At 34.6% G+C, this 24,073-nt stretch overlaps 1 protein-coding gene across 2 annotated transcripts in view; it reads right to left on the bottom strand.

Moving 5' to 3' along the window:
* Positions 1-2,746: 2,746 nt before the first annotated feature.
* The window catches only part of HSF2 (heat shock transcription factor 2), a 33,551-nt gene continuing 12,224 nt past the window's right edge, over positions 2,747-24,073 (bottom strand). The window contains exons 2-13 of one of the 2 annotated variants that reach the window (XM_003827595.5): positions 23,234-23,342; positions 22,952-23,079; positions 22,066-22,190; positions 19,421-19,496; positions 16,487-16,548; positions 15,495-15,582; positions 13,423-13,571; positions 12,763-13,002; positions 12,030-12,135; positions 7,758-7,811; positions 4,196-4,280; positions 2,747-3,784 (exon numbers count right to left, since the gene is read on the bottom strand). In XM_003827595.5, coding sequence (XP_003827643.1) covers positions 3,489-3,784; positions 4,196-4,280; positions 7,758-7,811; positions 12,030-12,135; positions 12,763-13,002; positions 13,423-13,571; positions 15,495-15,582; positions 16,487-16,548; positions 19,421-19,496; positions 22,066-22,190; positions 22,952-23,079; positions 23,234-23,342 — 1,518 coding nt within the window. In that variant the 3' untranslated portion in view covers positions 2,747-3,488. The remainder of the gene's footprint in view (positions 3,785-4,195; positions 4,281-7,757; positions 7,812-12,029; positions 12,136-12,762; positions 13,003-13,422; positions 13,572-15,494; positions 15,583-16,486; positions 16,549-19,420; positions 19,497-22,065; positions 22,191-22,951; positions 23,080-23,233; positions 23,343-24,073) is intronic. The other variant, XM_003827594.5, reaches the window with a different exon arrangement.

Raw genomic sequence — 24,073 nt, 5'->3', positions numbered from 1 at the left:
TGGGATTACAGACGTCAGCCACTGCACCCGGCCGGCATCATCCTTTTTAACAATTATTCTGGCCAGGTGCGGTGGCTCATGCTTGTAATCCCCGCACTTTGGGAGGCCGAGGAGGGCAGATCACCTGAGGTCAGGAGTTTGAGACCAGCCTGGCCAACATGGTGAAACCCTGTCTCTACTAAAAATACAAAAAATTAGCCAGGTGTAGTGGTGCACGCATGTAATCCCAGCTACTCCAGAGGCTGAGGCAGGAGAATCGCTTGAACCCGGGAGGCAGAGGTTGCAGTGAGCTGAGATTGCGCCATTGTAATCCCTGTCTGGGCAACAGAGCAAAACTCTATCTCAAACAAAACAGAACAAAAATTATTCTTTTCATACTTGACAAAACAAAGATATATCTCTTATCCATTCTGAATCTTACCAATGCACTTTGGAAAAAAATCTCCAGACAATTGGTAAAGGGACATTTAAAAATATTGGTGAGAAAGAGATGACACTGAGTTAAAAAACTTTTTTTGTGATTTAGCTGGTTTCTAATATTTTGCTTTCAACAAAATTGAAAGATGATCCAACTGAGTCATCAATTGATAGAATTCTGGTACATAATTCTAAAGGTATTAAAAAATTAACAGTACTATACAAAACTGCTTTTTCATCTACTTATCATTTTGTACTATAAACAAAGATTCTCAGGATTTTAACATCAGTGAAAACAAAAATAGGAATAAAATTGGTACTAACTTTTATTATGAAAACTCAGGAAGAGCTGTTTATTCCACTATAAGATATATTTTTGGTAAAACTTTTTGTTTAACAGATCATCAAAATTAGACTATAATTGTAGTAAACATTACAAGCTATAACAGATCAACCCCCAAAAACTCAGAAAAAAGGTTTGTTTCCCCTCACCTGAAGTGTAAAATGGTTATCCAGGACTGATAGGTGGCCCTCCTCTAAGCAGTAATTCAAGAAGCCATTTTTTTCCTTCTTGATTGTATATTTGAAAGCTACATACAACTCTGCATCAAGCCAGTGGAGGGGTAAATGGCATGGGAGGAATGCATGGGGGAAGTTACACCACCAGAACTGGAAGTGCTACACATCACTTCTCCTGTTTTACTGATTAAAACTCAGTTACATGGCTACCCCATCTGCAGTGGTGGAAATAATCTAGCCACATGATAGGAAAAGGAAACGGTTTGGCAATCAGTTAAGTCTCTACCATATAATCCACTGTGTAGTTATACAGTATAAAATTGGAGAGAAAGTTTTTTAATGCCTAGAATCTTACAGTTATAGGAAACAATCTCAAATTTAGATGTAAAGAGGTGTCACGAAAGATCATCACTGTCTAACTTTCAAACATAAAAAAGCAGGATAAAATTCTTTGGAGGAAGCTGGGCACGGTGGCTCATGCGTGTAATCCCGGCACTTTGGGAGGCCGAGGCAGGCAGATCACCTGAGGTCAGGAGTTCAAGACCGGCCTGGCCAACATGGTGAAACCCCATCTCTACTAAAAATAAAAAATTAGCCAGGTGTGTTGGCACATGACTGTAGTCCCAGCTACTCAAGAGGCTGAGGCAAGAGAATCGCTTGAATCTGGGAGGCGGAGGTTGCAGTGAGCCAAGATCACGCCACTGCTCTCTACCCTGGGCGACAGAGTGAAAGTCTGTCTCAAAAAAAAAATTGTTTGGAGGAAGTAGAGTGGATGATAGAGATCAAATCACTATGGCATTCAAATTCCTTTAGGTAAATGTTAAAGAAACATATAACAATTATGTTTTAAAACAGCAATATTAACTATATCCTAAATTCCTTCCAACTATTTAAACTTAAGATGAAAAATCTTAAATGTCAACTTTAAAAGTACCAGGGTCGTAATCAAGTTTTTCAAAATTATTTTTTAAGTGCTTCTAGAGTTCCAAAATGCCCCCAAGAAGAAGAAACTTGACTGTATTTCACAATGAGAAAGGAATGAAGAAAAGTCTTTTAAGGTTTTCTCCTCTCAGTTTCTAAACTCTTCTTATCACCCTTAGAAACATAACCTCTTCAGCTCACGCAGAGCACTGTTGTAGGGTCTTGGATTAATTCACCAAGATCCCACCATCAGAGCCAAGTATTTTAGGATCTAACTAAAACTCTCCTAAGGGAATTTTCCTATTCTTCTATGCTAGCCCTTACTTTGAATCTTTACATCATAATAAAAGAAATTCTAAGACACTGACAGAATATGGCCAATAGGAAAACCTGCCTTGAAACTCCTCATTAAATAGCCCTATACAATATTAATTGTACTGCTTCCAGCCCTTTGCCCAAAGGTGAAATTCTTCACATGATAAAGTGCCCTGGCCTTGCATTAAGTCTCCATAATTCTCTTGGGCAACTGTTTCAAAGGAAAGAGGTGATTTGACTATTTATCTTTTCTTCTCTCCAGACATCCAGTGATAATATTCTTACACTATTTGGGACAATGAGAGGCATAATTCTCTCACTTTTTTATTAGAAACATAGAAAGCAACCCAGTATAATTTTTAAACAAAGAACTTGAAAATACATTAAATTTAGAGATTATATTTCTCCCCTGTTGCAATATACAATATATTTTCGAGATGAGGCACAAATATCTTGGTATGATTCATATTGAGAATAATGAACCACAGACAGTTTAAAGCTACTGCTTCCTATGAGAAGAAAAAATTGTTTCATGTGAGTGTCACCTCTAAAGAAGACACATAACAGACACTAGTACTCAACATTCATTGTATTTATTTTACTAAACAGTATGGTTCAAAAAAACACAAACCGGAAAACCTTTATTTAAAACTAGTCCAACTAACTGGATGGGGCTCACTCCATCCCATCCCACCCCCGATCTTTCTATATATATGGAGCTGGAACCCTATCAGACAGTGAGCATTCACGTACACTTTGTCTTTCCTGTTGAACATGAATAAACGTCTTTGAACATAAATGAACTTCTCTGAACCAAAAGAAACAAATGAAGTTTTACAAGATACAGGCACTTTATGTTCCCAGTTTTAAAAATAAGCCAAGTGAAAAATATTTAATAAAAATAACTGGAGCAGAGAAAGCTTTAGGAGTTATACCATTAGTTCAAATGACTTACACTCAATGCAAATAGACAGCATCAAACAGGAAAACAAACAAAAATTTAACTGAGGTTAATGGTCATATTTGTAAAAAAAAAAGATATCCAATTTACCAAAATTGGAGAAAAATGGCCATTTGAATCCAACTTAAAGATACGCCAATAATGTGCATTACATCTGCGTAACTATGCAGCTGAGTAACATCTGAAAGCTCTGCAAGAGTGTGTGGTTAGTGAGAAAAGCAAAAGGTGCTTTTATTCCACAGTATCTGATTAAACAAAACAAAGCAATTTACAAAAAAAGTACCAAATGATACTTTAAAATAAATAGTTCATCATTTTGATGAATATATACATGTAAAGTCCACTTCCTGGGGATTTAGCTATCTAAAAGTGGCATATCACTATCCAGAGGTGCAGGAGCAAGTTCACATAAATAAAACAGTGTAGCTTCACTAGCTTCAGCTTCAGTCAATGGCTCCAGGCGAACAAGCTTACTTTGGGTTGGTTCTGGGTCTAGGCTGCTATCCAGAAGCTCATCAACTTCTATGGGTTTATCTACAGAGGACAAAACTTCTGATGATGCTGTTGTACTCGCCTGTTCAACAGAAGAAGCAGGGTTCCCATCGAGGAATGCAAGAAGTGGAAAGGCAGTATACTGGATAAGCTGCTTATCTATAAAGATCAGAAAAACACTCTTTTATCACCAGCTTATACTGAGTTCAAGCTGAGGGGAAAAAAATGAAAACAGAGATGTACACATAGGCAATTACTACTCTCATATAGCCAAACAAGAAATGACATGATACACTATGTCAATAAATTTTAAAATGTGCAAGTCGATAGCTCTTATTCAACAATTAAGAAATGAGGGGTCTTTAGTTTCCTAAAGTTAAATAGGAAAAAAAAAAAAAAACTTAAAGAATTGTTACCTCACCAATTCAACTTTCTCTATATACTAGAACCTCGACACACTATTCACAGAACTAAAGCCAGCATATTCAATTAAGACTACCCTCGGCTTGCACTTGTTTCTGCATAGGATTAAAAAAACCAACAGAGACTGAATACTATATTTATACCTACCTGGTTTGGATTTAGATTTTCTTCCCTCTTCCAAAACTGGCTGAACTACATTGTTCTTGGTAGTTTCTAATCCTTTATTCTCAGACTAAAAGAAAAAAATATATATATAAGTACTTGTTTCATATTTTATGTTTCTGAAAAAAATGAAAAATTGATACAATATGTAAATACTGGTATATTATCTGAAATATATGAGATGGGGAAACATCAGGAAAAATGGGCTACCGAGAGAGATCTGAGTAGAGATAACAAGACTGGTTAAGGAACTATTGCTGTCACTGAGGGGATAAAACAAAGAACCTGAATTAAGATGTTCTATATTAAGTATGAAATGAAGGGGGATTTCAGCAGCAGAACAGATAGAATTTGTCACGAGTAAAAGATCAGAACGAATCAAAGATGACTGGTTTCAAAATGTTAATTGAGAGATAATTAACTAAGCAATTATATTCATTTTAAGTAGTTTTGATTTTAAAAATGTATTATACATTTCACTCATAAACAGAATATTTAGCATAAGTGAACATATTTAGAGTAGCTCAGGATGACATAATGACATCCTTAAAACTATTTATCACTATTTAGAAGCCTCAAAGTTGAGGTGGTGTTTCTTCTTGTCCTTTCTGTAGCTCTGTCAGTTCTTTTCTGTCATTTAAATTGCTTCTTTGAACCACTTTCTTCTCTCCTCACATCTGACTGTGGTAGGGAAATTATATCTTTACCGTTGTTAATTTCTTCAGTGCTCCTTTCAATGATGTTCAAACTCTGAGGTGCAGAGGTTCTTAATTTTTCCTGTAAGTCCCAGACATCTGCAAGTCCCAGATCTACACGCTGGCTAAATATATATGGTGTAACCAACTGTAAACTAATTCCAGTAATTCCCCTGATATTTAACATAAAATGAAGCTGTGTAAGTTTTAGGATTTAAGAGAAAATAAGGGCTCCAAGATATAATAAAAACTACGAAACCTTTCCAAAAGTGTACATAAAAATATTTCATCACTTAGCATTCACAATAAATATATAAACATTAATGAAATAATACCATCTTTATTTTTAGGCTTCCTAAAATAGGTATTTTCCAAAGATGTCACCGTTATTCTAAAACATGAGAACCTGATAACAAATGGATTTCAAATAGACACAATAAAAAATGATAAAGAGGATATCACCACTGATCCCACAGAAATACAAACTACCATCAGAGAATACTATAAACACCTCTACACAAATAAACTAGAAAATCCAGAAGAAATGGATAAATTCCTGGACACATACACCCTCCCAAGACTAAACCAGGAAGAAGTCAAATCTCTGAATAGACCAATAACAAGTTCTGAAATTGAGGCAGTAATTAATAGCCTACCAACCAAAAAAAGCCAGGACCAGACGGATTCACAGCCGAATTCTACCAGAGGTACAAAGAGGAGCGGTACCATTCCTTCTGAAACTATTCCAAACAACAGAAAAAGAGGGACTCCTCCCTAACTCATTTTATGAGGCCAGCGTCATCCTGATACCAAAACCTGGCAGAGACACAACAAAAAAAGAAAATTTCAGGCCAATATCCCTGATAAACATCAATGCGAAAATCCTCAATAAAATACTGGCAAACTGAATCCAGCAGCACATCATAAAGCTTATCCATCACCATCAAGTCGGCTTCATCCCTGGGATGTAAGGCTGGTTCAACATACACATATCAGTAAACGTAATCCATCACATAAACAGAACCAATGACAAAAACCACATGATTATCTCAACAGATGCAGAAAAGCCTTTAATAAAACTCAACACTCTTTCATGCTAAAAACACCCAATAAACTAGGTATTGATGGAACATATCTCACAACAGTAAGAGCTATTTATGACAAACCCATAGCCAGTATCATACTGAATGAGATTTCATTTCCCATGCAAATTCTTATTCATTCATAGTGGCCAATTAAGATTGCTGTACTGAGAAGTATAAGGCATCTGATTTATTAGGAAAGTGTTGTAATCCATGTTATGTAATACCTGTCATGAGCAAGGGAAGCACAGCTGATGTGCCAATTATTTGAAAACATTAAAATCTAGATTCAGAACTATAATGAAAAGTCACTCTCAAATGTAATTTTTCTACAGCATTGTAGAGCAAAATGCAATTTGTTGCTTAACTGCTTATAGTTTTTGAAAACTATAATCAAGGTCTTGGTTTCAGGAATAAGACGATGATCCACAAATAAGGACTCAATGTCCAGTCGCAAATAAACAACAAAGCACATTCACTACATGAACAAATGATATGGGTCCATTCAACTTAAACGGTCCATGAGAATAACATTCAGTAATATATTTACTGAAACACAGAGCATGTTACATAAAATCTTGTAATATAAATCCAGGTAAACTTATGGTCCATATGCCAAATTCAGCATGCTGCCTGTCTGTAAATGAAGTTTTTTTGCAACACAACCATACATTCTTTTACATATTGTCTGTATCTGCTTTCACATTACAACTGCAGAACTGCATAGTTATGACAGAGAACATATGGCCTGAAAAATCAAAAGTATTTACTAGCTGCCCCTTTATGGAGAAAGTATGCCAACCTCCAATATAAATTATCTGAATACTGAATGTATAATCAACTTCCTAGTTCACAAACCCACAAATTTTTTAAGCTCTAAGTTATCCACAATGTAACTTTGAAAATACAGACAGTCTGGTCAGGCTTACACATGACAATAATCGTATAAATTCCACCCCTCACCCTAATCACTTATATTTATTTGAGATGTGCTCATTTTTGGACTCTAAAGAAAAAGAATCAAAATAAAATTCTGGCTTCACTAATCTGGAATCTGGACTTGATTTACCTTTAACAAGGCTTACTAAACAATTTGGTACAAATAAAAGATAAAGGGAGTGTATACCTATTCATGACAATAAGTTATATAAAATACAATGATATAAAACACCTGCTCTAATAACTTCAAATTGTCCTTACTACTCATTAAAAACAAGTTCCACAGAATCTCTTGTCAACACTTGCTAAGCCCAAGTGCAGTTCCTATATGTCAAAAAAAAAAATCCTTATTACTTAAAAAAAGTCAAATATCCATACGTTTCAACTTCCCTTTTCTGCAATAAATAAGAATTCCCGAATTTTTACTGTATGCTAATGATAGAACTCACAAAAAATATGGGTACTATAACTTTTTAATAAAAAAGTTGACAATAGGAAAAATAAGAATGTAAAATGCTGCCCATAAAACATGAAGAAATCATATTTTAGTTATTGGTTTTAATATACCAAGTTTAGTCAGGTGATCTCCCAGCACCAAAAGAAGTTAATTTCATACTGGTAGTTAATCCCACAAGTGCCAAAAGTGGGTAATAGTTCACCACATAACCAAAAGCTAATTTTTCAACTAGAATTTTATTATCTTGATCACACATACTGGGTAAGAATATAAAATGCTTTTTGTGGCTGGGAGTGACATTGCTCTCTACTTATTAGGACGTTTTTGTAGATTTTTATAGCTATGGGTCCTGAGCAACATGAATTAAAACTTACTTTTGTATTATTGATGTAATCTGTGGGATTCATCTGCACAGAACTAGTGAAAAGCTGAAAGACCAAACAAGAAAGATGATAAGTTTAAAAAATAATTAAAAATAATTGTGTGTTCAAAATTTTTATACAGCCATGTTGGGTGAAGAGATGTAGCCCCTGCACTAGGAAGCTTCTATACAGTTAAACAAGTTTGAAAGAGAAAAGCAGAAAGAAAAACAAACAAAAGCAGAACAAGCTAGCCCATGCATTAGATAAAATTTCATGTGGTAAGAATTTCTCTAAAAAACATTGGGGTAAATCACTTGAGACAAATAGTGGTTTTCACCTCCTCCCTTCTTCATTATTTATCATTCAATTTCATTTCCTTTATTTTTTTTCTCTAAATGTCTTTGGCCTTAAGTGGTGTGCAGGGTTGAGACCTCTGCCCTGACACTGAGCCTTCACTGAATACCTGGTTAGGTAAAAAATTTACAGAATCTGCTCTATGACAGTGGCTCCTAAACTATGCCTCAAGTGAAGCCCTCTGACAGATGGCATATCTACTTGTTGGTTCTTTTCACCACACCTCGCAAGGAAAATTTTAAGTGCTAAGATCACTGCTTACTGCACTCCTCAGTCCAGCCAGTTCACAGATGTAACTATAAGTCATAAGCTTTAAAGTCATTCATTCCATAGAAATTTACTGAGTATCTTTAACAAATAACTGACATCATAAAGACATCATTCCTGCTCTCTAGGAGCTTACAATCTAAAGGACAAGGTAAGACCAACATCGAATAGCAACACATGTTCAGATATAATCCAGTATTTCAACAGAAGATGGTGGCGCTCAAAAGCACTAAGGAGTTAAGACAATGGGAAGGGATGAAAGCGCACACAGAAACATACATAATGAAATAAAAGGGCTGATAAAACTATGTGATATATATCAGTACCTGGAGAATATTAGGTTAGAACTTGGAAAGGAGAAGACTAGGGGAAGAACACACGGGTATAATACTAGCGGCATCAACAAAGAAGGTAGGATATGTTCCAGAAATAGAAATAACACAGAAGTTCTAAGTTGAATAAGTTATATACATAGGTTCGAAAAGTAGAGGCCACATCCTGTCAGCAATAAGAGCCTTGGGAATGGCCTGAATGATGAAATGCACTCACTGAGTTAGCCTTTTATGAGAATGAACACACCAAATGGTTCACAGGATAGAATGAGGTGCAAAAAAGCCACAGGCAGATTCTTCCTCCATTCTCTCTAGACACTGATTCTTCTCTTTAAAGTTCCATATTCATGGTAGTCCTATAAAATTCCCTGGCTTTGCCTTTTTATTTCCTTCTCCTTTCTTACCAACTACTAACCTCAGAAAAGGAAGAAAGCTCAGATCCTTGAGAGTAGATAGTGACTCATGATAATCAATCTCTGCCAGTTTAGCTTATCACTGCCTAAGAAGCCTAACCCAAATTTTGTCCCTACAGAGAGTGGCATCTGAGGAGGACCAGCACTGTAAGCTCCTCTATTCTCCTCTTTGCCCAGCAACCCCTACCCACTAACTCAGGGATATCCTACATGTATTCCCAGGAGACAAATGGTAGAAAAAGTAGATCATATATAAGCTGACACAGCTGGTTGAATTCTAAGGCCAGGCCTCTCCTGCTGTGACCCCATTCTGGGTTACCAGTACTGGTACTGAACTCTTCAGAGAGAAGCTGTAAACTTTTCAGCACACTTATTCACATTCTTACCATTTTTGTCATCTCAGAGAACAAAGCAGCATAGGTGGACTTTTTATTTATGACAATACAGCATAATTCAAGGATAAAATAATGAGGGTCTTGGATGAGAAAAGCAATAGTGAAAACAGAATATAGGGATGGCTTGTGAATGCTATTTTAGAAAACTGGATTTAGTGAATGATGAGAGAAAGAGAATTCAAGGTGATTCTGTGATAACTATCCTCTTAAGTAAATAGAAGTAATACCACTACAGAAAATCAGAAAGCTGTAAAATGTAACTAATACAGAGAATAAAGAAGTTTATTGTTAAATCAAGTAATCTGAGGTAAGAGCTAACTGATGATCCCAAAGTCACGGAATTAGAATTCAAGTCCAGTTTACTTTAGAAAAATGTTAAGAGCTGGATATACACATTTGAAAGCAATCTTACAAGCCAAAATCTCTTCACAGAGTAAGAACGGAAAAAGGAGAGAGATAGAAAAAGTAAAAGAGGCTGAAAGATTGGGTGCATTAGGGGATGCCCTTAAGTAGAAGATAGTAGAAAAAAGAAAAGCTCTTAGATAAAACAGAGAAGATTAGGGAGACAGGGAGAGAACAAAAAAGTACAGCACCTCTAAAATCAACAATAAAAGTTCTATTGTACAGAATGCCCAATAATGTTAATAATAGTGTTAATTATTTCTAATTCTTGCCAACAGCCCTTCATGTTAGACATTAGCAACATTTAACAAATGGAGAAACTAGGCGAGAGAGAATAACTTTTCAAAGGTTAGTAACATAGCTAGTAAGTAACATGAGCCTATAACAGAACCCAAATTTGTCTGATTCAAAACAAACTTTCCACTAGCCCAGTGGACTAATACAGCAAAAAGAAAAGAAAAATCACACACAGCGTACTTACAATGGAAAAAACAAAGACAACACAGGCAGTGCAGAGTTTGAGTTAATAAGCAACACAATACAAAGCTTCAGACAAAATAGAGTAAAAAAGAGGTAAATACAGCCGCTCGTTTCTAAAGTTTTGTAGTAAAGGAGTTAGAGAAGCAGAATGGTAGATGAACAAAGCAAGATGTCAAAATGGTTGTTTTTTAAGATGGAGCAGATCTCTAACTACTGAAGGCAGACGGGAAAGATCAAGGATAGAGGAGACAAATACAGAGGCAAAGGATAGGGGTACACATTGGTTTAAGGAATTACTTCTAAGAAGAAGGGATACAAGATTGGAAAAAGAGTCATTACTTATGAGAGAATGAGAGAGTATAGTTAATTATCCTCTGTGAATAAGGGGTTGTTGACTGGATAAGGTCTTTAGGGCAAATAAATGTGGCAAATGTTTTAAAGTTGAATTAAAATGACCTAGCTGAAGACTGTAAGGATTTGAACATGGCCAGAATTATAGAATTTTATTTCGTTCTTGGTGATCTAAAGGAAAAATATTTTGAAAGGTCTCTGGATCTAAAGAAGGGAGAAAGGCTGATAGGATCAAAAAACACTGTCAGGTTACCGCTAAGTTGAAGTAGGTTATCAACATGGATACAAAATTCAAATTAACACATATTCATAAGATAGAAACACAGGTCAAAATGGAAAAGAAATCTTCAAAGAAAGTAAAATCCCCTCTGTGAGGTGCTAACGATTTAGTAAGAACAAGTCCTTGGGGCACTGACAAGGACTGGTGAGAAGCAGAGGAGTAATGCAGTAAATTAATGAACTTGAAATAAGATTGAAGAGCAGAAAGAACTAATTCTTGTTTAGCCTGAGAAGCTTTTAAAAGGGTAAAAGAAGCTGCAATGTAAGGAAAGAAACACAGAAAAAAGACAACAACATTTTCCAGGATAAAGAGAGAAAACTGTTCACAACAGAAAATGGAAATAGGAGACAGAACAAGATTCATCTGAGCGCGACCAGACCACGTAGGAAGCTTTAGATAAAGAAGGGAGGAATAGCAGGAACAAGAGAGAATAGAGTAAGAAAGGTGGTTAGTGGCAGAAACGGTAGATAAGAATTCTCAGTCCAGTCAATATTGAAGTCAACTTCATAGGGATGGTGGTGGGGACTGGAGCAGGGGAACCTTGTGACTCAAAATATAACAATGTAAAAAATAAGGCAAATATATTAAAACATATTTCAGTAAAAAATGTTAATCCCCAAAGTATTAAAAGGTGTCTCCATGCTATTTCCTAGCTAAGTACCTCTATTACTAATTTCCACAAATTTCTATTTACTGACAATTCATTCTAGAGCAAAACAAAAAAGAGCAACAAGTCCAGACAAGACATGAACTTAACAGTACTGCTGAAAAGATCTGATATGTTCTCACAGGGAAATTAGTTCAATTGCTACTCCAAGGCAGGTGGTAATCACACTCCTTCAATGTCCCAAACCTATTTTTTCATTCTTTCTGATAAACAAAATTATTAATTTAAAAAAGAAATGCAAAAACAACCTGTAGAATACAAAACAAAATGATGTACTGGTTTTTAAATAATATACATAAACACACAAACTACCAGTATAGCAAAGATTACCCAAAGTACCTACATCAACCAGGAGATCTGGGTCTATGCTAAATTGTCTTCCTGATAGCATGGCCTGGAAGTCCTCTAAACTGCAGTCAATACTGTCAAGATAATCCAACAGCTCAACCCTAAGGAAAAAAAAATTTTTTTAATCAAATATTAGATATCCTTGTTTTTATGTTTAAAAATCACCATTACAACTTGGCTAGGCAAGATATTTCTAGCAGCTGCTGCATCCTTACCGGTTCTTAATCTTAAGAGATCTTATTCTAGAGTAGGAATTCTTGAAAATCTGGTTAACTGAAAATTCATAGTCTTTACAGAAAACTATAGTATTTACAGAAAAACACACCCTGCAGAACAGTCTGATTTACCTTTTTCCTCTATACTATATAAAATGTTTAATCTCATTACTGATTATTACTAACTATTAAGTTTTCTTTGTTATAAGTACCTTACTAGAAATTACATTATTCTGTAGTTTGGATACACAAATATATATAATCACAAACACTGTATGTACACTCAAAGGAAGTATATCATCAAAGGAATCTGAGAAACTACCAGGAAAATACCAAGACTATTCTTGGGATGATTAAATCCCATTCATTACAGAACTCAACACTGACCAAAACAGAGAAAGGTGGACTATGTGGGTTCATCATCTGAAAGGAGGATTACTCAAAGAGAAATAGAACATGTGAAGTGAACAAAGAAAGCAAATAATTTTAGACAACATCTAGATGAGCACTCACTTTCCCAAAAGATTGATGTTATCATTCAAAATGGAATCCATCATGGTCACTGGATCTTCTGAGGTCAGACTGGATGAGCCATTTAGCTGGACAGCACTAGACATGAGAGGGCTGCTGCCATCACTGCCTGAACTTAGGGATTCTCTGGCTGGTTCATTCTGCTCTCCACTCTGAATGACAGGTGCATACTCATCTTCATTGTCATCTTCAACGATGACAATATCAGGGTACTGGCTACAGCTAAATCAGCAATAAAAGAAGGAACCTATTACATTTTCAAATTTAATAAGTTCATACTATCCATTCATTCTAAATGGAAACTCTCTCCCCGTACCACACACCGAAAGGCTTAAATTTCTTGAGCGAGCAGCTTAATCACAATATTGGTACTTCATAGTATAGAAGACCACAAAGATTGAATGAGAAGTGCTTAACTCCAAAATAAAAATTAAAAATCAATTAGTTTTCAGTATACCTCCTTTGAGAGGAAGAGGAGGTGAGGTTTTATCTGGTTGAATAATTTAGCTTAATTATCAAGTTTAATAATCCAAATGTGAGAAAGATTATTAGTTTTTCAAAGAACAAAGTAGTTTTGAATTTTGCTCTGTAATAAGAAAAGTAATCAATATTTTCATACATTTTATCTCACAAACTCCTTACTTGGAGGGATCAGATATAACATCCTCATTAGTTTCTGGAATAACTGGGATATTTTCTTCATCTGCATTATCATCAGTAACATCATAAATAATGATGTCATCTGAAATCCTCTCCCTTGGCTTTAAACCTTCAGTCCTACTGTGTGGAACCTAAAAATTCAGAGAGAAAAATATATCTAAAAATCAAAATCATTGACTACCAAACAAGATATCATCTACAAAATAACTGGGCAACTACTATTTACTGAATCTCGGGGTATGCAAAACAGGTATGTTCTCTGCTCTTACGGAACTTACATACTAATTGGTACTAGCAGCACCAATTCACAGAGGTATGAGGTATATTAACTGCATTCCACACTTTACTACTTCTTTTACTGTAAGGGACCCTGAAGATGACACCCCTAAAAATGTTTCTATGGAAAGATCTTCAAATTTTAAAGTATTTTTTATGCCTAAAGAGTAAAAAAGTCTTAGGACTTCACTAGAAATTTCAAGCACAACCAGACAGCCACCGTGCTGATAGGGATATTGTTTCAGTTCAAGATGCTCTGTTTTGAAATGTGTTTTATTCTTATTCATTAAATACCTTCACTAAGAGAAAAAAACGCACTTCACCTCTCTCAGTTACATGTTAGCTTGGCTTTTTAGCAATGATTTTTTTTTAAACTTAAGCTACAGATATATTCAGGCTACAGCTGTATAATCAAACTAAGTTCAATCCTGTAAAGCAAACTAAAGTCATTATTAAAATACAAAAAACTATAAATTCCAATACTAGATAATAAAGAGGCAAAGGATGGGAAGTACTTTAAAATATATAAACCCAGTTAAAAATATAAAAATCTTCATCCACTTACATGAGCCTTCAATCCTAAAAACAAAATAGGTATGCTTGATTATTTTCTAACAGTAGAGGGAAAAGAAATCAGATGTGAGGTTAAGTTTGATTGTCTAAGAACAAAAATCTTATTACTTTAATAATAAATCTAAAGAACTATTTTGAATTCTGAAGTTTGAAAGTAGTAACAAAAAGATAATAAAAAAGATCTGGACTTTGAAATGGACTAATTTGCCACTGGATAGAAATCTGACAAATTATCCAGAAAGCCTGTGACAAAATGAAGGTAAAAATTTAAATTGCTGGAGTAAAAAGCACTCTAGTTGGTGCACATTAATAAAAAAAAGTTGAAAATAAAATAACCAATGTAAGAATATATAATCACATTAAATTATAATAATTACATTTTCAAAATATTCAATTAATATATAATATTGAAATGAGTAAGCCAGGTGCAGTGGCTCATGCCTGCAATCCCAAAACTTTGGGAGGCTGAGGCAGGCAGATGGCTTGAGTCTGGGAGTTCGAGACCAGCAAAGGTGACATGATGAAAATCCATCACTACAAAAAATACAAAAATTATCCAAGTGTGGTGGCACACACCTGTAGTCCCAGCTACTCAGGAGACTGAGGCAGGAGAATTGCTTGGGCCCAGGAGGTGGAGGCTGCAGTGAGCCAAGATCATACCACTGCACTCCAGGCTGGGTGACAGAGTGAAACCCCATCTCAAAAAAAAAAAAAAAAAAAAAAAAAGAAATGAATAAACTAAATCGCTATGTTTAATAAATCTCAAAAGCAACATCAAGTTAAAAAAAAAGCCACACTATAAAATGATATGCACAAAATGATATTATTTATATGAAGTTTAGATATATGCAAAATAATACCAAGTACTGCTCCTGGATTCACATATACAAAATGGCCATGAGAATGATAGATACTAATTCAAGATAGTGATTACCTCTAGGGTAAGCGAGGAAGAGTAAAGCGGGGAGACAAGAAAGGGGGAGAGAGAAAAACTTGGAAACAGGCAACTGGAACAACTAGATTTGTGAAGATTTATTTCTTACAATAATCTAAAGCAAATAATAAAAAATGTCACAATTTAACAAAGCTGTGGGATGAACAGTTGAATTGTTATTCACCACACTTCTTTGAATGCATGAAACACTGCCATAATAAAATTTAGTCTGAGACAATAAATATAAAATAGACCCTAACTAAAAAATTACTTTATGATGATGATTATCAGTTGGTTCTTTGACTATGTGCTGAAACAGGTTCTTCTTTTGGGCTCCATTAGTGTTTAGAAGTAGAGGCCTGAAAACCAGAAGAATATGCAGTTCAGTGAAGCAAACATACAATGAATTTAAAATCCCTCTATTAACTTACCCAAACACACACACATGCACACTCACTTTAATAATGAATAAAAAATTTCAGTAACAATAAACTTAAAAATGATTACATCTTAGGAACAGAAACTGCTGGATGAGAATATCCAGGACTTTCAGTTCTCCACTTTTCTACACTCTTTTTGTTATAATAAGCTATTCTCTCCAGTTATACTTCATTGCTTACCGAACCACACAACTCTATGAACTGTATTTATATAGAAAAAAATAGATAATATCATAAGAACTAATTAGTGGAAGTAGTTAAGGCCATAAAGCTCTGATCATAATCAAGTTTTTCCCAAATCTTAGTGTTACAGATCATTTTTTCCTTCCAACTATTCCTTTTGTCCATTATTCTTCTAATGTTTTAGCTGTGACGATAGTAGCTACTGACATTTACAGGTATCACAACCCATGGCTGAGATACAGATTTAAAAAGACTATGAGTGGCTTAAACTAAGAGAGGTCAAGTAAAACAAATTTTCATTTTTTTTTTTGAACATATGGCCTCTTTTTAAAAATTTCCCTCACTCAGGCCTTCTAATGCTACTTTAATAATGTGAATGAAAAGTGAACATTTTGTATTAACTGTATGTATGTCTATAAAGTGACCATTTAGGCTATCCTTATCTCTCACAAACATCAGCAGAATGATAAAACTAAAAAATAATACTACTCTAGAGATTTTAAGAGTATAATTTAACAAAGGAGAATTGTTCTTTTTGGACAACAAGCACATACTCAGCAAGTGTAGGCTACTCATGGTTAAACACTAAAAAGTCTGACTGCCTATATACAGGACATAATACTTTATCATAAAAACTTACCTTTTACGTTTTAAACTCACAAGTTGGTTATTTTGAACCAATGTAACAATAAACTGGACAATCTGAAAAAAATATAAACAAAAATTATTTCATTATACTGTTAATTCTTTTGTCTCTATTACCAAGTCTTATAAAACAAATTCATATAATAATTTGTCCTCTAAGTCTCATAATTTCTCACATATTAACACTTGAAATCCAGACGCACCTTAGAACCACCGTCTAAAGAAACATACCAGCTTCCAGGCAGTTTATTTGTTTTGGTGATAAGTACCAAACTTGCCTGGCTATAGATCTCAACTTTTTTACTTCAAGTACTTTGAAGATTACACTACGGTGCAAAAGAGAAAACTGGTGTTTGATAGGCAACATTTTTCTTATACCAGGTAACAGAGGCAAAATAAACTGTCAGTTCCTTCAGAATAATCATGAAATTTTCGAGTTAGAAAAAGGTGATGGGCCAGGCGTGGTGGCTCATGCCTGTAATCCCAACACTTTGGGAAGCCTAGGTAGGAGGATTGCTTCAACCAAGGAGTCGGAGACCAGCCTGGGCAACATCATGATGCTCCATTTCTAAACAAACAAACTCTGCTTGCAACCAAAGAAAAAAAAGAAAAAGATAAAAGTTTATTGCCTGATTCTATAAAGATTAATGTTGAGATCTATCTGTCAAAACTTCCTACTGACAAGGGAAGCTAATCTTTAATATTTAATTAAATTTAGAGAGAAAATTGTGAAGACACACAAACAAGCTTTCATATCTTATAGTAGTGTTTCTTAAAGTGTGGCCCATAATACCAGGAACACTAGCTTAGGAACTTTGGATATGTTAAATTCTCAATCCTACTACAGAACTGCTGAATCTGAAATTCGAATCATGGGATCCAGTATGTTTAGAAAACCCTTTAGTGTAGACTGGATACTGATGTGAGTATAAGAACTACTGGCTTAGAGTACGTCTTGAAATTACATTGCCAACTTCCTAAAGGTGCTATAAAAGGTGAGGATCATATGGTAAACTATAAAAAGTAGTATATCACTGAGAAGCTATGAATAAAAGCCAAAATTGATTGGAGCACTATTTAGACTCTGTGCAGAAAGTGTGCTTATAAGCTTTGTGAAGTTACATGATTAAATAGAGTATTATCAATTAAAAATATCTATTGTACAGGTTCTAACAGTGAGCATTTCCTTACAAAAAAGGCTACTAAATGGTCTGCCTTATAATCAATATCAATTTTTCAATGGACAAAAATATAGACATTTTAACTGAAGAGTTTCATAGTATTAGAGTCTATGAAAAGGAGGGTAGCCACTAAATTGCTTATTCAAGAGAAAATGTTAACAGCTAGTGAAAAGACAATATGTAAGCTTAAAGATATCTATGATACAATTCGACTTCAGTTTTTTTAATTAATAAATGTTATGGGAATATTCTAAAAACTTCAGGTTGAATTTATAAGAACATCAATCACTGGCTAAATTAAATTTATTCTACATCTCAGTTCTCTGTTGACACTTCTGGATCACATTACACAGGGATTTTTATCTGAAGAAGATAAGGCGTCTAACACTTACAGCATGTAACTTCTGTACCTGTTAAGTCCTATAACTGGACCATTACACATATTATTCTCAATCCATGGCTGAGAGTAAATTCCAGGAGCAGAGTAAAAATTATTGGTTGTCGTCATGCATTATATAAACACCACTCACCAAAGCACAGAGATTCAAACTCAAATTTTAGCAGACAGAATGTTAGCATTCATGAAAAACTGAAATGTCACATAGCTATTTTATCAACTATTCTTGCTTTCAGGAAAAAAAAAATCTACACATTATAGAGTGTTGTAAGCTAATATATTACCAAAACACTGTTTCTGAAAAGTATTAACAGACTGTTTCCATAAAGTACAGGTTAAGGTACATCTATTATTTTAAGTCAACTATTCTTAACCAGGCTGCACATTAGAGTTGCCTATGAAAGTTTTAAAAATACACGTACTTGGACTAAACACTTAGAACTGAATTCTACTACATTCAACCTTCACTTGCACACTTTAAAAAAAAAAAAACAAAACACAGTAAATCTATGTTGACTATAGGCTACAGGCTGCAACTGCTACTCATCTCTGCTTTAAAGCCTTCTCCATTAGACCCTCATCCTGTCAGTCACAACCCTATTTTTAGTTCAAGGGCCTTCTAAGCAGGAGCAATCAGAAGCTCCCCCTCAAAAAACCTGTTGCTTAAACTCAGAGTCTAGTTTACTCATGAGCAAAAAATAGCTGCCTTAATTACTATGTTTCATCTCTTATTAGCAAATGAAAGCTGATATGCAAAGATTAAATCACAAGGACACAATGAAACGGAGGGATTCCAACTCCTCTATTAAATTTTCAGCTCAGATACTAAAATCTAAAATTCATTTTACAACACTATGTTAACTGCTTTTCTGCACAGACTAATAACACCATACATTGAGAAATCATTTTCTGAACTCATAATTTGGTCAACTGATTTGAAAATATTTGTCATTTATCTTCTGAGACCTTAAGTATGCCCTTTATAATAAAAACCAACAAAAAAAACCAGTAAGGCTGTGTTTTCTAATTTTAAAAGAAATTGGTAGTGTATTAATTATGCTCATAAAAATAAAGTATTTCAAAATTGTTATATTAGGCAAAAGATCATTTACTAAAAGCTACTGAGACATTATCTGCGAGTATGGAATAACCATCTTTAGCTAGTGAGAAATTTTTTATTAAAAATGTGTAACACTTGGCTTAATTTCATTTCATTTTTTACTTCTATCTGTGCATCCAATATGTAAGAAACTAAGATCAATCACAGACACTCAATAAAGACCTTTTTGGGTCACAAACAGTACTCATTAAACAAATGCAAATTATGGTCCTGGGGAAAAGAGTTTCTTACCTTTCGAATAACTTGTTGCTGTTGTGCATGCTTTGCTCGTAATTCTGACACCTCCTTCCAAAGGGACTCATTCTCACTATGTTATAATTTATTAAGCAACAAAACAAAAAAAATCAATAAAAAAACCAGACCATAGTATCTTTAATTAAGAATACCAGACAACTTAACTACACTTGTTTTTACTATATGTATTTATGAGACCAAGAAAACTTTGGTTCAATTACATAGGAATGACAACTACCTTGACACAACTCCTGAATCATTCCTTTTTTTAAAAAAAAGGTGTAGCTTTGCTCTGTCGCCCAGGCTGAAGTGCAGTGGTACGATCTCGGCTCATTGCAACCTTCGCCTCCAGGGTTCAAGCAATTCTCGTGCCTCAGCTTCCTAAGTAGCTGGGATTACAGGCATGTGCCACCACAACCAGCTAATTTTTTTTGTATTTTTAGTAGAAATGGGGTTTTGCCATGTTGGCCAGGCTGATCTCAAACTCCTGACCTCAGGTGATCCACCCACCTCGGCCTCCCAAAGTGCTGCGATTACAGGTATGAGCCACCGCACCCAGCACCAGAATCATTCCTTCCTAAGTGTATTATCTGCTACTCATGACAATAGATACACAGAAACTTGAGACATATGCCTACATCAATATAGTAGTTGGCAATTTACTACTTTTGACAATCTGGCTCATTATTTTTTGCTTAAAAAAAAATAAGCTAATCTTTCGACTGTGGTTACCAAGTGAATTCAGGCCTTCCTAATCACCTTAGGAAATAAAGGGTAGTGATATATACCCAGTACTTACTATACTATAAGCACTATGCTAGACATTTTATGTGTATTACTTATTTAAAACTTCTCTAAAAACCACCAAGAAATAAGTCATCATCTCTATTTTATAGATGAGGACACTGAGGTACAGAGAATTGAGGGGAACTGCTCAAGATCATACAAATAATTTGGTAAGTGTTGAAATCAAACTAAAGTCTGTCAGATTCTAAAACTATCTTAAGATCTATCTCAAACAACAGCATATGTAAACCACTAAAATGTTATTCTGAAAAAGCATATCCAATAATAAACTAATAACTTGCCAAATATGAATAGCTTCTTCTTCGTTCACCTTTTTTAATTGAAAGTGCATTATGTTGTTAAATGTTAGCAGCATGGATAATGCTGAATACCTATTAAATGCTTTAATTTTCCATCTTTTGTTATTCTCCACAAGTCATCTTCTTTAATCCAAACTAATATAAAAGGAACTGGAGATTTACATATAAGGGTATACCAAAGGAGATTTTAATATTTACTGAATAACTACTGTATTTTTCTGATTCAAATTAAAAAATGTTGTTATCTGCTTACTAAATAAAGATAAGTAGGGCTGGGTGCGGTGGCTCGTGCCTGTAATTCCAGCACTTTGAAAGGCCGATGTGGGCGGATCACTTGAGGTCAGGAGTTTGAGAACAGCCTGGCCAACACAGTGAAACCCCATCTCTACTAAAAATACAAAAATTAGCTGGCACATGCCTGTAATCCCAGCGACTAGGGAGGCTGAGGCACAAGAATCGCTTGAACCGGGAGGCGGAGATTGCAGTGAGGTAAGATCAAGTCACTGCACTCCAGACTGGGTAACAGAGTGAGACTGTCTCAAAACAAAAACAAACAAACAAAAAGATAAGGAGAAGAAAGTTCCCTCTAAGGTACAAAAAATGATTTGGGGATCACTTTCTTTAAAGGCTGAAACTGTGGTCCCAAGGAACTGGGTCAAAGAGCAGCTAGTATACACAAGATACATACAGTAAACAAGTTGTTAAATACACAAGAAGAGAAAGCCTAAAGCTTATTTAAAAAAGAAATCAAAGTTATAGGTTCCTCTTTTAATGAAGATATTTGAGTTATGATTAACTAAAGTAACGTCTCACATCTGATATGGAAGAGAGAATATGTAAACTAACCACTCTTAAGCCCTTGGCACCTATTAGGATACAGAAAAATTCCAGCTACTTACTAAGAAGAATAATACACCATCTACTCTATACACAAGTTATTAGTATGGCAAGTTACAATAATGGTACGAAGAAATGTAGTAAAATAAAACGAAGCATCTTTCTGTAGATAAAAGCTCTGAATAACACTTTTCCAAGTCTATACGAAATAAGTATCAAGCATGGCAACTCTCCTGCATCGTTTTCCGATTTTTTTGTGTCCTACTTTTTCCTAAGAGTCCACACAAAGAAATCTTAAGAGACAGCCATTAAACAAAGGATGGGTAACATACAGGGTTTTTATGTCGTATGCCCTCATTGTCTATGAGCACCATATGAGCTAACCTAAATAGAATCATATTTCCTGCATCATCTTAAAGACCTACTGTTTATTGCTAAGACTTATACATCAAACTGTTTTGATACGCTTAGGTTTATATCTTCTTCTGACTATCATAATTAAAACAATATTAGAGTAAAGTCAGTGGCCACAAATCAAAGTAAAGGGAACCAATACTTGCAGAAAAATGACCTTTGATCTTGGCTTCAACAAAGTGATCTGAGTACTTACAATAAAACATCAGACAACCTCCAAACTCAACACACACAGACACATACCCAATTCCCAGATTAAAATTATATTTGGAAATAACACTTTACCTTTTTAATTCAGAAAGCCTGGACTCAATAGTTTCCTGTTTTATCTGAACCTTCTGCGCACTACTTATAATTTTTGTTAAATCTTCCTGACGAATTTTATTTTCTTCTGGTTTTGAAGATGAAACCTTTGAAAAAGTAAATTTAGAAAATCAAAGAAACAGTAAACACCCATGATTGTAATTCAAAGCTTCCCTATTAGAAGAGGTTTTCGTAGCCTGTTCAGGAAGTGAGATCTGGTTCCAAAAGCCCGGGATGAAATGCTAGGGAAAGAATAAACTTCAGAGCTCAATGGGAGAGAACGCAAGGAATAATCTACTTAAAAAAAATTTTTTTTTAATGTGAAAAAGTTTCCGCAAGCAGGAATATCTTCGAGTCTTTTATTCTCCCCTTATGCCAAGCTCCTTGCAATTTCCCCCAAGCCTCTTTATTACCACATTCCACATTTAATTAAATTTATGCAGTAAAAGGTTCATGCTAGGCCATTTTCTTTCATGGTCCACCCCTTTTACAGATTTAGTAAAATATCTTATTTTGCCAAAAGATATTATGCATTAAAAATATATTACTGAATGTATTTCTGAATGCCTACTATGTGGGCATATTTATATTATTAGAAGAGACTTATTGTAGGTACTGGATGTACAATTACAAACTATAGAAAAAGTCTTCCAGGGAGCTCATATTGTAGCAGGAACTTAAACTTTTTTTTTTTTTTTTAAGCTAACTTAGGAAAAAAATACAGGGAAACAAGTAAAACTTTATTATCCTAATTCATCCCAACAAGGAACAGTTGTGCATTTCTGTACTTTCAACAGCTGAAATAAAAATTTTGGCCAAGCACACTCCAGGTCAATACCTTAATTAGCTCAAGTTCACAATAGCTCACCTTCCTTTTAATGTTCTCCAACAAGTCATCCTGTCCTTGTTTGAAGTAAGGATGCTGAAATTCTACAGGACCATCTCTTTCTTGCTTTACAATTCCAGAGTCGATATGTACTACTTTACGGAAACCATCTGAAAATATTCAAAATTCAAATGACTAAAATAAACAAGTCAAAATTTGGTGGTGCTTGTATGGAATAATTTTCCTTTACCACCCTAATGGGAAAAAAAATGGCTTCATCAGTAGCTGATAATGGTACTCCAATAAACTGCTGTCCATACTCACACATATTCAGTTGCCTCACAAAGCTTGCCATATTATTGTGCTTGAAATATTTGGGAAGAATTTCTTTTGCAAATCGTTGCTCATCCAAGACGAGAAAACTTTGGCCATTCTGCAAGGGGAAAAAAAAAAAAGAAAAAGTAAATTAGTTAAGTTCCTATGACACATGGTGATATATTTATACATCCCACAACTGTCTTGAGTAGTCCAGTCCCTCCTTGATGCCTTCAGACCAACATTCTATTCTTGACAACAGGAACAAGAAACAAAATTGCAATTAAGCAACAAATTGCAACTAAGCTTTTTGATGTCAACCTCAAAAGTTTAGGAACATATCTCAAACCAAATGCCACATCACACTCTATGGTGAAATATTAGAACTTCCATTAAACCAGCAATGAGAAAATGAAATACAATTATGTAGACAGCATAATTAACATTGTTTTAAAACTAGTGCAATTAAGACCAAAAAAAAAAAAAAAGATTTTGAGAGGAAGTACCATTTTATAATTATTTGCAGTAGACATAGTAGACATAATTGTATCTTTGTAAAATCAATTTAAAAACCCTTTAAGAATTCAGTAAGATACATGGTTACTAAATTAATATTAAAAGTCACTAGTGTTTTTCTCTACAAAAAACAAACACCTGGAAACACTACAAAAATAAAGTAATCAAAGTAGCATGGTACTGGCATACTGACAAACATATAGATCAATGAAATAAAATAGACAGCCCAGAAATAAACCCTGCCAAAGGATTTTTGACAACAGTGTCAAGACCATTCAATAAAAAAAGGACAGTCTTTTCAACAAATGGTGCTGGGAAAACTGGATATCTACA

The sequence above is a fragment of the Pan paniscus genome, chromosome 5, assembly GCF_029289425.2.
Source record: "Pan paniscus chromosome 5, NHGRI_mPanPan1-v2.0_pri, whole genome shotgun sequence".
In the NCBI taxonomy this organism is placed as follows: Eukaryota; Metazoa; Chordata; class Mammalia; order Primates; family Hominidae; genus Pan; species Pan paniscus.
This window is presented reverse-complemented; position numbering and strand designations above follow the sequence as displayed.